General features: G+C 34.1%; 1 protein-coding gene across 1 annotated transcript; it reads left to right on the forward strand.

Annotated features, from left to right (window-relative positions):
• The first annotated feature begins 1251 nt into the window (after window positions 1–1251).
• On the forward strand, window positions 1252–12333 carry LOC113328361 (probable polygalacturonase At1g80170). Its single transcript, XM_026575473.1, has 4 exons — window positions 1252–1350; window positions 1593–1709; window positions 11859–11975; window positions 12121–12333. The coding sequence occupies exons 1-4, from the start codon at window positions 1252–1254 to the stop codon at window positions 12331–12333; spliced, it is 546 nt and encodes a 181-aa protein (XP_026431258.1).
• Window positions 12334–12741: the final 408 nt, after the last annotated feature.

Genomic DNA, 12741 nt, shown 5'->3' on the forward strand with positions numbered 1-12741 from the left:
ATAGATTGTTAAATCTGTAATTTTTTAAAAAATCAGATTGAGTTTTAACTTGATGTAGGCAGATTGATTATACTCTCTAGACTTCTTTAAATTGTTCAGGATGATTTTCGTTTGTTTTTCTTAGCAGGTGAGTCAAAAGTATTTTTTTTTGTTGTGTTGGGAAATTAATTTTGCAAAAACAATAAGCTGATTAGATCAAAAGAAGTACTCTAATATGAACAAGTTACAGAAAATAATTTAATTGTCGTTTCCTGTATCAAATGGCTATGCAAATTATTTTATACATAAATTAGGGTTTTTCGATTGACTCTTAAATATATGTGAAATTGAATTATAAACTGAGTAATTAGTGATGGATTTGTTCTTAATTGAGGAATATAGAATTTTATAGGATTTAAGTTTAGTTTCTTTTGGAAATTGAAATCTTTAGTTAGAGTTTTTGTGAATTGAATCAAAAATTTGATCAGTAAGGGGTAGAAAGAAAAACAGGTGCTGATTGAAGGCAACTAATGATTGAAGGGTTAGAAAGAAATTTGATTAGAGTTTTTGTGAATTGAATCAGAGTTTTTGTGCTGATTTTATATGGGTTCTCGAAACTAAGACAAGGAAGCTAGGACTCGATTAGAAACTGTAGACAGGCAAAGAAAGACAAATAGGTGTTGTAAGAGTTGGGTTAGGGCATGTCAGTTTCAGCGGTGCAGAGATTTAGTCAAGGAAAGCAAGAAGTCTATCCCGACACTGCCATCAGTTGTAGTTAAGTGTAACATTATTTTGAGTCTTCCAAGGGTTTGAGGAGAACACACTCAACTCAACTATGGTAACATCAAATGATATTGTTTCATCATTTTGTATGTTTTAACTTTTCTTATTGTATTTATCTGCGTACATTCTGGATTTATGTATTGAACAAGATTTTGGATTTATCTGTTGGGTTAATTCATAGAATGGATATTGAATGGTCTCTGTAGGGAAGATGGTATTAGGAGGTTTAGTCCCAATGCTTTTGAAATGCACAATAATTTCATCAGTAATCCACAAGTAAACAACTAAGACTGTACTCGCTAAACATGTTAGCAAAATTTGTAGGAATTTTTCTCATTTGGTTATAAGAACATGTTGAAGTACTTCTTCCTAGCAAAACATTTCTAAACATGGTTGAGAGGTTGAGACCGAATCCTAAGCCTTCAGATTATCAAATACAACGATGCCGTGTGAGAAACATCGAAGCGAGAGCAAAATGTAGTCTCAAACATGTGGTTGATGTTTGTGACTAGAGAGAAGGAACTTGAGCTTATTTTTTGGGATGAAATGCCCGACAATTCACCTTTATGGTCTACTTTCTATGTTCAGGTACCTAATATCTGACTACTTTGATATTGTCCTCATCCTTGAGCTTTATCTCGGTCCACGCGTCGGTGGACCCTCGGCCAAAGCATTAAATAGCCATTTGTTTGTTATCTCGATCTCGAGTGTTCACATAATGGAATACGGATCAAGACATATCAAATAGGCTCACAAAACTCCATGAATTATCATAACCATAATAATTGTGTTGAGTAAAGTCATTGACGGTAGTTTTTGTTTTTTCACAGGGTGGTAATGGATATGCAAAGGATTCGTATTTTAAGAATCTCAATGTTGATACTGTTTCCAACCCTATAATCACTGATCAATATTACTACGCAGTGGCAGGTGCCTTCGCGCTTCAGGTAACGAAATTTTTCTTCATGTACATTGAAAGACTTCAAGTTTACATATTAGATGCAATAACCACGACAGAATGCAGTCAAATAGAAACTTCTTATAATTCTTATTTGACTCTCCTTTCTTCTAAAAACCGTTGTTCGAATTAAGAATGTGACATACGAGCATTTCACTGGAACATCAGCTACACAAGCATCAGTGGTTGTAAACTGCAGTCCAGCTATTCGCTGCACTGACCTAACGTTTAATACCATATGATTATCGCCTGCAAAATGGGGAGAAACTTCTAAGTCAGTTTGTATTAATGCTCATGGAGAAAGAGATGGATTGCTTCATCCTAAGATACCATATCTGCTTAATTTAGATATAGTTAATCGTGCATATTGCGGCACCTAGGAACATAATTGTTCGATTGAAATATGAAACTTTACTTAGTTGTAGGAATTTGAGTAAGCTGGCTCGCAGTAATATACTCTACTTGATCACGCCAGACTTTATCTTCTGGGAGCATACAAATGTGTATTGTTTGTAATAAGATAGTCGATCTAGATAATTGTTTGGAAATATCTTTTAATTGTGAGATCATTTCTTTTTCCTTCAGAAAATTAGACACTAAGTGAAAACAACATTACCTTACCAGATACTGGCCATACCAGCGTCATCTAACATGGAATTCCCTTTGGTTACCCAAGTACTCACTGGCATCAAATGTGTGATAGTAACCAAAACTATCCAGGACTGGATCTTGAATCTGTGCAAGGACTGTTCTACAATAAGAATCATAGAATCACAAAATGCTGGGTAAGAAGATGTGTAAAGGCTTAGCCATGGATTTGACAAGCAAGACTTTGTGCACCGCCTGTTTTTAGGTTTTTGCCACAGCGCCACTTTGCGAATAAAAAATATAGGTCCCCAACATACCCGCCCCGCTACACCAAAATATAAATGCATCCCCTGGCACACCAAATCAAAAATCCTAAGCCACACCACCATAAGCATCGGGACGGGCGAAGCTGAGCAACACAATATAAAAATCCTATGCATGCATTGGGAAAGGGAGAGACGAAGCTGAGCCAAAACAAATTAAAAATCCTAGACAATAAGGTGAGGCGAAACCGAGCCACACCAAATCAGAAATTCTAAGCGTGCGTCGGGACGGGACGAGGTAAGACGAGATTTGATCGAGAAACTCGGTCTAGAAGGCCGAGATTTTACGGATATGCGGTCGAGACATCTCAGAGACGAGATTTGACCGACACAAGTTTTACCAATTAAAATTTTGTATAAAAAATCAAATCCAACACTAGATTTTTTTTTTTTTACTTTTCTGAAAAATTGGTATTGTTTATTTATTTTTTAAATTTATTTATTTATTATATCTATGTAAATTTAGCATATGTGAAACGTGCAAAATGCTCGACCTACATATGATGGGTGTAAATTTTGAAAATAACGACTCCAAAATTTCACCGAGAATATTCCCCAGATTAAATTGTCTCGCTATCTCTGTCCCAACAAAGAAGTAACGATAACTGAGATTGACTAAATTGCATATACATAATTTAAAGCTTACTCATTGTTGTTAATCTCGACCGAGATAGCCGAGATTTTACCGATATGTGGCTGAGATCCCGCTGAGATAAGTTTACACATGAAAATTCTTGTAAATAAAATCAAATCCAATCCTAGAGAACTCTTTTTTTTATTATTTGTCTTTGATTTTCTTAAAAAATTGAATTTTTATTTTGTATATACAAAAATTTAACATATGTAAAATATGCAAAATTCCTGAGTACATATTAGGAGTATAAAATTTGAAAATAAAGACTCCGGGATTTCACCGACAATCTCCTTGAGATAAATTTATCTCAGTGTCTTGGCTTCAACTAAGACAATCCGAGATCCGAAATTGACTGCATCAAATGAACATTTATTATTCAAAGTCTTACTCAATGTAGTAAATCTCGACCGACACGGTCGAGATCTCACAGAGAATTTCGGTGAAAGAGATTTGACCGAGATTCTCGGTCGAGACGGTGGAGATTATATCGAGATGCGGCAAAGAGGAGTGCTACTTATGAAAATATTGTATAATAACTCATTTTTTATTTTAATGTTCTTAAAAATTTGTATTGTTTCTTTATATATCTATACAAATTTAACATATGTAAAGTGTGCAAAATGCTTGACGTACATAAAATTTGAAAATAAATACTTTGAGACTTCACAGAGATAAAATTGTCTAAGTGTCTCGGTCCCAACTGAGACATCCTAAGATCCGAGATTAAATCTTACTCAATTAAGCATTAACGAAAATAAAAGTAATTTTAATAAAAAAGGTTTCATAGTGAAATCTTATTACTTCAATTTCAAAAAAAGTGTGGAGTGTCAAGTTTAAGAATAATTTTTATGTCACCTAGGTCATCCCTTAGATTAGATCATGCAGTGCAAGCCTAGTGATTCTTTCAACAAGTTAGATAGAAGAAATGACATTCTTTCAGGTTAGTGTTTAGATTGATGCTCAATGCTAAGTACTAGATTATAAGAAAAAAAAAGAACTTGTTATAGACTATATCCATTTTGTGACCATTTATTCTTGATGGGGCTGGACCATGATCATGGAGTCACAAAGTTTCCAGTGAAAATCTATTACAACCAAATCATGGGGATGATGCTTAAAAAAAAGAAGGAAAAGTATCATAGGGATGATGGGTGAAATGGCCTTGGTTATAATGCAAGTGGGCCTGATGTCATTTATTACAAATTGTTTCAAAAAACTGGGAATAGTATGTTCCAATATATTAACCTGTAATACTCTCTTTTGACTGTTATCTGCCACATGATTGGCGATTGATCTTTTTTGTGATCAATAAATATGTTTATGGAAGTCAGAAATAAAAAGTTTCCTTATCTGCTTCTCATAATCGTTCTTAAATAATGTTGCCATATTGATTTTTGACTGTTCGATTTCCAGAAATCAAAAATGAAAGTGTACATCCAAACATCTTATTCCTAAATAATATTAGAAAGTATATCCAAACTCTGATCTCCTTCCAAAAAAAATATAAAAAAAAAATCAGTAGACTAGACAAACTCCAACATGACAAGGCACGTTTGGAAGTAGTAGCAAGCTCTTGTGGTGGAGTTAACTAAAAACTTTTACCTAGCCATGCTTGTATCGGTTCCCACAACACCTAACTTGCAATCCAACCATAGAATGGCATGCTAAAAATTTGGGCTAGCTAGGTATGACATTTTTTAATATGTAGTTCACTCTACAAATACTTATGGTTTACGGATCATTACGTAAGGGGGAGTGGTTTTCATGTGAGATGAAGTATTGACTAAGGGGGAGTGATACATATCATTATAGTATTGTTGTCAAAGTTGTGATACAATTGGACTTTGATGTTGTATGATAATACTATGACACTGTATAACAATGATTGAGACCTACTGTTTTCTCATTGTTATAAGCTACGGATCTTCAACAACTATGATGCTGAGTTGAACACGTTCAAAATCACTGGAGTACTTGGAAGTGACGAAGATTTCGAGTAATGTTTAAGAACCAAGGAAATCAAGCATTTGTATGAGAAGCTACAAAGTTTATTTATTTTGTAATCCATATATATTGATAGTTTTGTCACTAAAATTGATAAAGGGGGAGATTATTAGAGCACTACTCGGTCGAACTCGCAACTGTTGCTATCTCAAGCTTGTTTTTCAAGTTTAGTTGCCAAAACTCTAAGTCTTTATTTTTAGTCTACTTTTTGCTAAGTCTCGGATTAGGACAAAAAGTGTAGTTGAGCATTAGACTTCACGACGTTCATCGATTGAAGACGAATAACTACTAAGGGGAGCTTGTGGAACTTCATCAACAAAAGGTATGTGGAGACTTGAACTCATATATCACTCAAAAGTCTATCTACTTTATCTCCTATTTGAGACAAAAGTCGTATAGCTATATAGACTTCGATTATACACATTTGATATTTCGAGCTGAGTTTTACTCGCTTACATGTTTCTCGAAATATGTGTTGGTAAGCTTTCACTTTAACCAAGTTCATCTTATATTCTTGATGAAACTCAAAATATGATCATGTTAAAATTGCCTTCTAACATCTTATATGATTTGTGTGAGACAGTCGTTTGATGTGGACTCGGAATGTTTAGTATTGATCATTCGATCACTTGAAAATTTATTTGAAACTAATAGTTTGTGTGAGACATCTATTGTCGTCTTCTAAGAATGTTTTAATGATTGAAATGAGAGTTTAGAACAATTAACCATGATTGGATATAGCACAGTATGCGTACTTGTATGCTAACTTTTGCATGTTATTCCAAGTCCGTGAACATAGTATGCATACCCGTATTCGTACTGGTTGGTTAATGAAAGTACGGGAACTTAGTATGCATACTGGTATGTGTACTAGCGTGATGTTCAAGTTTCGGAAATTCAATTGAGTTTGGAGGTATGCGTACCCATTCGCATACTGGCGAACCCAAACTTAGTCCGGCCACTTAGGTATGCGTACCCGTATGCATACTTGATTAGGTTATGTTCTAAAATCGGTTTGTTCATGAATTAATACATTTATATATTAAGGAATGCAGTATTTTGCAAGCTGTGGCTATAATGTTCATGAATTGATTCATATGAATCAAAATCGATTTTGCTTTAATTATGTCTTTTATATTTCTATGAGAATATAAACAATTGAACAACTTTAGAACTAGTTTCATTTGAGTCATTTGAACTAGTTATGGTTAAGATGAATAAGGTTGATGTGAAAGTGTTCATATGGCTAACTTCAATTAACTATTGTTGAGCCAACAAGGTGTACACGTTTAGGTACGGTGACTCATATCTAAATGAAGTCACTTTTCGTTTGTGTATAACAAGCTAAGTTCGATCTAACGGTTGAAAGATATTAGCTCGAGTCTAACTAGGTTTTCATCTAACGGTGAATATTGAATGCTTTATTACCAAGGTAACATTAATTGCAAACCCTGAAGACTATATAAATGAGAACTCTAGCAACTTGCAAACCTAATCCCTACACCTCCTATGTGATACTAGTTGCGAGTAGAGTCGATTCTCCTTTAAACTTAGGTTTTTTCAAAACCCTGTAGGTTAACGACTTAAAGAATTCATTGGGATTGTGAAGCCAGACTCAACTATTTTCTTTGTAGTTGCGTGTTCTGATCTTGCTGTTTTCTATCGTGATTGAGTACTATCTTCTCTAAGATTTGCTCGAGATTAAATCTCTGATAGGCAAGATAAAATGTAGTCACAAACATCTTCGTCTCATCGTTTGTGATTCCAAAATATCTTGTTTAGCTACCATATGATTAAGATTAATGTGAGGTGATTGATATTACTAGGTTGTTCTTAGGGAGTATAAGTCCGGTGTATCAATTGGTTCATGTTCACCTTGATTTACCAAAATACGGAACAAAAACTCATAGGTATATCCGTGGGAGACAGATTTATCTATCCAATAGACATTTTTGTGTGACACAGATTAGTTTATCAAGTCTTCGATTTTGGGTCGTAGCAACTCTTAGTTGTGGGTGAGATCATCTAAGGGAATCAAATGCTCAGAATCCGGCGTGGTTCTAGAGGCATAAGGAACGTGACTGTACCTTGATCAGTGTGAGATTGGTTATGGCTCAACTACATTCCAGTACGAAGTTAACTTGGATTAGGATAGTGTATGTAGCGGCTTAATACAGTGTGGTGTTCAAATATGGACTAGGTCCCGGGGTTTTTATGCATTTGCGGTTTTCTCGTTAACAAAATATCTGGTGTCTGTGTTATTTCTTTTCCGCATTATATTTGTTTATATAATTGAAATATCACAGGTTGTACGTAAGTTCAATCAATTGTGAATCAAACCTTTGGTTGTTGATTAAATTGATTGACACTTGGATATTGGTTTTTGATACCGTCCAAGTTATTTCTTATATTCAATAGGGCTCGCAAATTCCTATTTGGTTGATTGTGGATTGAATTGAGAAATTGAGATACAACTCTTGGATATATTTACATTGACTGAGTGTGACTGTCTAGTTGATTCTCTTAGAATTATATTGGAGTTTGTCCATACAGATTTCTAAGCGAAATATTGGGTGTGGTTGTTAGACCCCCGCTTTTTCACATCACAAAAACCAAAGTTTTTAAGAACATCAACAATAAAAGACCATTCTAATCTATCAAAAGCCTCAGATATGTCTGTTTTTTAAGCAAGAAGACTACATTTTCCTTCCTCTCTTTTCATGGTATGCACCTAAATCATAGTGATGTTTTCAGATCTTAGTCTACGTGGAACATATGCAACCTGGATTATTTTTTCAATATCTTTTTTCATTCTTCTGACATTGATTTTTGAATTATAATTTATAGGTTGTATTGCGCAAGGGAATTAGCTTATAATCTTCAGGTGTATTAGGAATTGCATTCTTTAGGAACTTGTTCTATTGAGGTGCTTGAGAAGAAACTTGATTGAAGAGATACAAAAACTTTCTCTAAAGGATACAAAAACTTCTTCTTCCACTTTTATACCCTTTTTATATTTAAACTTCATGATTCCCATCCATTAAGAAAGGCGTATAACAAAATCTTTAAACCACTAAATTCTTTTCCATTATTCTTCCTCCAACTGCAAAAACATAGATACATATATCTCCTTCTTAATCAGAAATGCTACTTGATTCCAATTCAACCTCTTCGTCTCCACCAATACCATTGTTGTTTTCTACCTCTCCATACTTATTGAGCTTCCAATCGGAAAATCATCTTCATTATATATGCAAGGAAAAAATATCATTCATCTTCAAACCATTGTTCTCCATGAATGAATCTAGAGCTTCATCAAATAAATACCAACTCCTTTTATTGTGGTCCGGAACATAAAAACTGTAGAATCTTTCTTCATCCTCCAACGCTGTCTCGAATACATTATCATTCCCTGTACGATTGAACCTCAACGGATACACATAATCACCCTCCATCACCTCGAATCTCTTCTCCTTTAAAAATAATCTTGAACTTCCCTATCAACCATATCAATTACATCTTCTTTGAAAACACTAACCAAGAACGAAACCTTTCTCTACCTATTTGCAAAATCTTCACCACCTCTCTATTATCAAAGTTATCCATAGAGATTTCAATATTTTTTTATATCTAACTGCATAATACTTAATCCTTAATCGCCTCTCAGTTTTTTTCTCTCTTTTTATACTTATAGCCTCTCTATTTTCCAGTCATCATCCATCATAATTGATATGACAAGTCTTATCTTCCTTATTTAATTTTAGATTTTTTTTTTTTTTTGGAAATCAGATTTCAATTAATTCAAACAAAAATAGTGATTACATGATTGCTTACAAGATTATCAAAAACACCAAAATACAAGATAATCAAAACCCAAATACCAATGATGACACCAATTGCAAATACATTGCGAAGAGAAAGAGCCATGCACCGCAAAGATATCCAATTTTTGTACTAGTAGTATTGACGAATGATGGTGTAAACCGAATCAAATCCGACCATTTAAAATAATTATTTTCTTCAATAAGAGATGCTCCATATAAAATGAAGTAATTTTCCCAAAATCTTGTAGATCCAAACGAATCTGGATGCCCTAAATCCCTCTTATTGAAGAAGAATCCAAAGCGAATCCGAGCAGAATCATTGATGTTCTTGATGAATCAAGAATAACAAGCCAAGAAACACCATGGAGATTTGAGAGAATCGCTATTAGAGCGAAGAGAAAATCGTCATAAAGACGAAGAGAATATCGGCCAGATAGCGAAGAAACGTGTCCATAGACACCAAAAACAACAAAAACAAAACCTAAAAATACTAATTACACTACTTTTATTCATAAAAAACAGAAAATCCTTGCTCATGTCTAACCCAAAAGGTCTAAATCTGAGCAAGAAGAAGAAGAAATTCTAGAGTTTTTTTTCTTTTTTTTACTTAGGAGAGAGAGGTTGTACTTTCTAACTAATTTTAGATTTATTTCACCATCCAAAATTAGTTGCCAATTACATTATGTAAATCACAAGATTGAATTAATCTCGAGATTCTAATTCTTTCCTGGATGGGACCCAAACTCTAACTATTAAAAAATATAGGACCCAAACTCAAATATGGTCATAAAGTTGGGATACAAATCTCCGCTCCTTTAAAACACTAAGTCATATGAGCTCCCACATCGCACGGTGAGTGTGAAACCCCTCTCAAATTAAATTAGATAAAAGCTTTGAACTAGAGCAATTCTGGAGAGGACAAGTGGCGGGACTCTATTGGTGAGAGCATTAAAATTTGAATAACACTCTGTATACACCCTGTACTTAACCGGGCGTTAGTAACACTGTTAAGATAAAGGTGGGTAGACAATACTTTTATTAGGAATATGTGCCTGAATAATTCTTTACACTTTGTTTACACCGAATATTTAACTGGACGTTAATTAACGTCGTTGGAGTGGACAATACTTACATCTGCCGACTCTCTATCTTCTCTAGATTTTCATACTCTTCGTTCTTTATTATTCTTCTCCTCCTTATCTCTTCTTGTTCTCTTCGCCTGCAATTGATAATCGAAAGATAAATGGAGGATTTGAGATCATAGAAAGAGCAAATCGAGTGATAGTGATTATATGAGTTTGTGTGGTTGATTCGAATGCAACATAAAAGGTAAATCTGGGTGTATAATCTGGATTACAAAGACGACGCAGAGGAAAGGAAGAACAAGGTAAACATGGGGAAACCCTAGATTTTTAAATCTGTAATTTTTTAAAAAATCAGATTGAGTTTTAATTGATGTAGGCAGATTGATTATACTCTCTAGACTTCTTTAAATTGTTCAGGCTGATTTTCGTTTGTTTTGCTTAGCAGGTGAGTCAAAAGTATTTTTTTTTTTGTTGTGTTGGGCAATTAATTTTGCAAAAACAATAAGCTGATTAGATCAAAAGAAGTACTCTAATATGAACAAGTTACATAAAATAATTTAATTGTCGTTTCCTGTATCAAATGGCTATGAAAATTATTTTATACATAAATTAGGGTTTTTCGATTGACTCTTAAATATATGTGAAATTGAATTATAAACTGAGTAATTAGTGATGGGTTTGTTCTTAATTGAGGATTATCGAATTTTATAGGATTTAATTTTAGTTTCTTTTGGAAATTGAATCTTTAGTTAGAGTTTTTGTGAATTGAATCAAAAATTTGATTAGTAAGGGGTAGAAAGAAAAACAGGTGTTGATTGAAGGCAGTTAATGATTGAAGGGTTAGAAAGAAATTTGATCATAGTTTTTGTGAATTGAATCAGAGTTTTTGTGCTGAACTCAACTATGGTAACATCAGATGACATTGTTTCATCATTTTGTATGTTTTAACTTTTCTTATTGTATTTATCTGCGTACATTCTGGATTTATGTATTGAACAAGATTTTGGATTTATCTGTTGGGTTAATTCATAGAATGGATATTGAATGGTCTCTGTAGGGAGGATGGTATTAGAAGGTTTAGTCCCAATACTTTTGAAATGCACAATAATTTCATCAGTAATCCACAGGTAAACAACTAAGACTTTACTCGCTAAACATGTTAGCAAAATTTGTAGGAATTTTTCTCATTTGGTTATAAGAAAATGTTGAAATACTTCTTCCTAGCACAACATTTCTAAACATGGTTGAGAGGTTGAGACCGAATCCTAAGCCTTCAGATTATCAAATACAACGATGTCGTGTGAGAAACATCGAAGCGAGAGCAAAATGTAGTCTCAAACAGGTGGTTGATGTTTGTGACTAGATAGAAGGAACTTGAGCTTATTTTTTGGGATGAAATGTCCGACAATTCAGATTTATGGTCTACTTTCTATGTTCAGGTACCTAATATCTTACTACTTTGATATTGTCCTCATCCTTGAGGTTTAGCTCGGTCCACGCGTCAGTGGACCCTCGGCCAAAGCATTAAATAGCCATTTGTTTGTTATATCGATCTCGAGTGTTCACATAATGGAATAAGGATCAAGACATATCAAGTAGGCTCACAAAACTCCATGAATTATCATAACCATAATAATTGTGTGGAGTAAAGTCACTGACGGTAGTTTTTGTTTTTCACAGGGTGGTAATGGATATGCAAAGGACTGGTACTTTAAGAACCTTAATGTTTATACTGTTTCCAACCCTATAATCACTGATCAATATTACTACGCAGTGGCAGGTGCCTGCGCGCTTCAGGTAATGAAATGTTTCTTCATGTCCATTGAAAGACGTCAAGTTTATATATTAGATGCAATAACCACGACAGAATGCAGTCAAATAAAAAATTCTTATAATTCTTATTTGACTCTCCTTTTTTATGAAAACCGTTGTTCGAATTAAGAATGTGACATACGAGCATTTCACTGGAACATCAGCTACACAAGCATCAGTGGTTGTAAACTGCAGTCCAGCTATTCTTTGCACTGACCTAACGTTTAATACCATATTATTATCGCCTGCAAAATGGGGAGAAATTGTTAAGTCAGTTTGTATTAATGCTCATGGAGAAAGAGCTGGATTGCTTCATCCTAAGATACCATGTCTGCTTAATTGAGAAATAGTTAACAGTGCAGATTGCGGCACCTAGGAACATAATTGTTCGATTGAAATATGAAACTTTACTTAGTTGTAGGAATCTGAGTAAGCTGGCTCGTAGTAATATACTCTACTTGATCACGCCAGACTTTATCTTCTGGGAGCATACAAATGTGTATTGTTTGTAATAAGATAGTCGATCTAGATAATTGATTGGAAATACCTTTTAATTGCGAGATCATTTCTTTTTCCTTCAGAAAATTAGACACTAAGTGAATACAACATTACCTTACCAGATACTGGCCATACCAACGTCATCTAACATGGAATTCCCTTTGGTTACCCAAGTACTCACTGGCATGAAATGTGTGATAGTAACCAAAACTATCCAGGACTGGATCTTGAATCTGTGCAAGGACTGTTCTAC

Source organism: Papaver somniferum, unplaced genomic scaffold (genome assembly GCF_003573695.1).
Source record: "Papaver somniferum cultivar HN1 unplaced genomic scaffold, ASM357369v1 unplaced-scaffold_107, whole genome shotgun sequence".
Taxonomy (NCBI): Eukaryota; Viridiplantae; Streptophyta; class Magnoliopsida; order Ranunculales; family Papaveraceae; genus Papaver; species Papaver somniferum.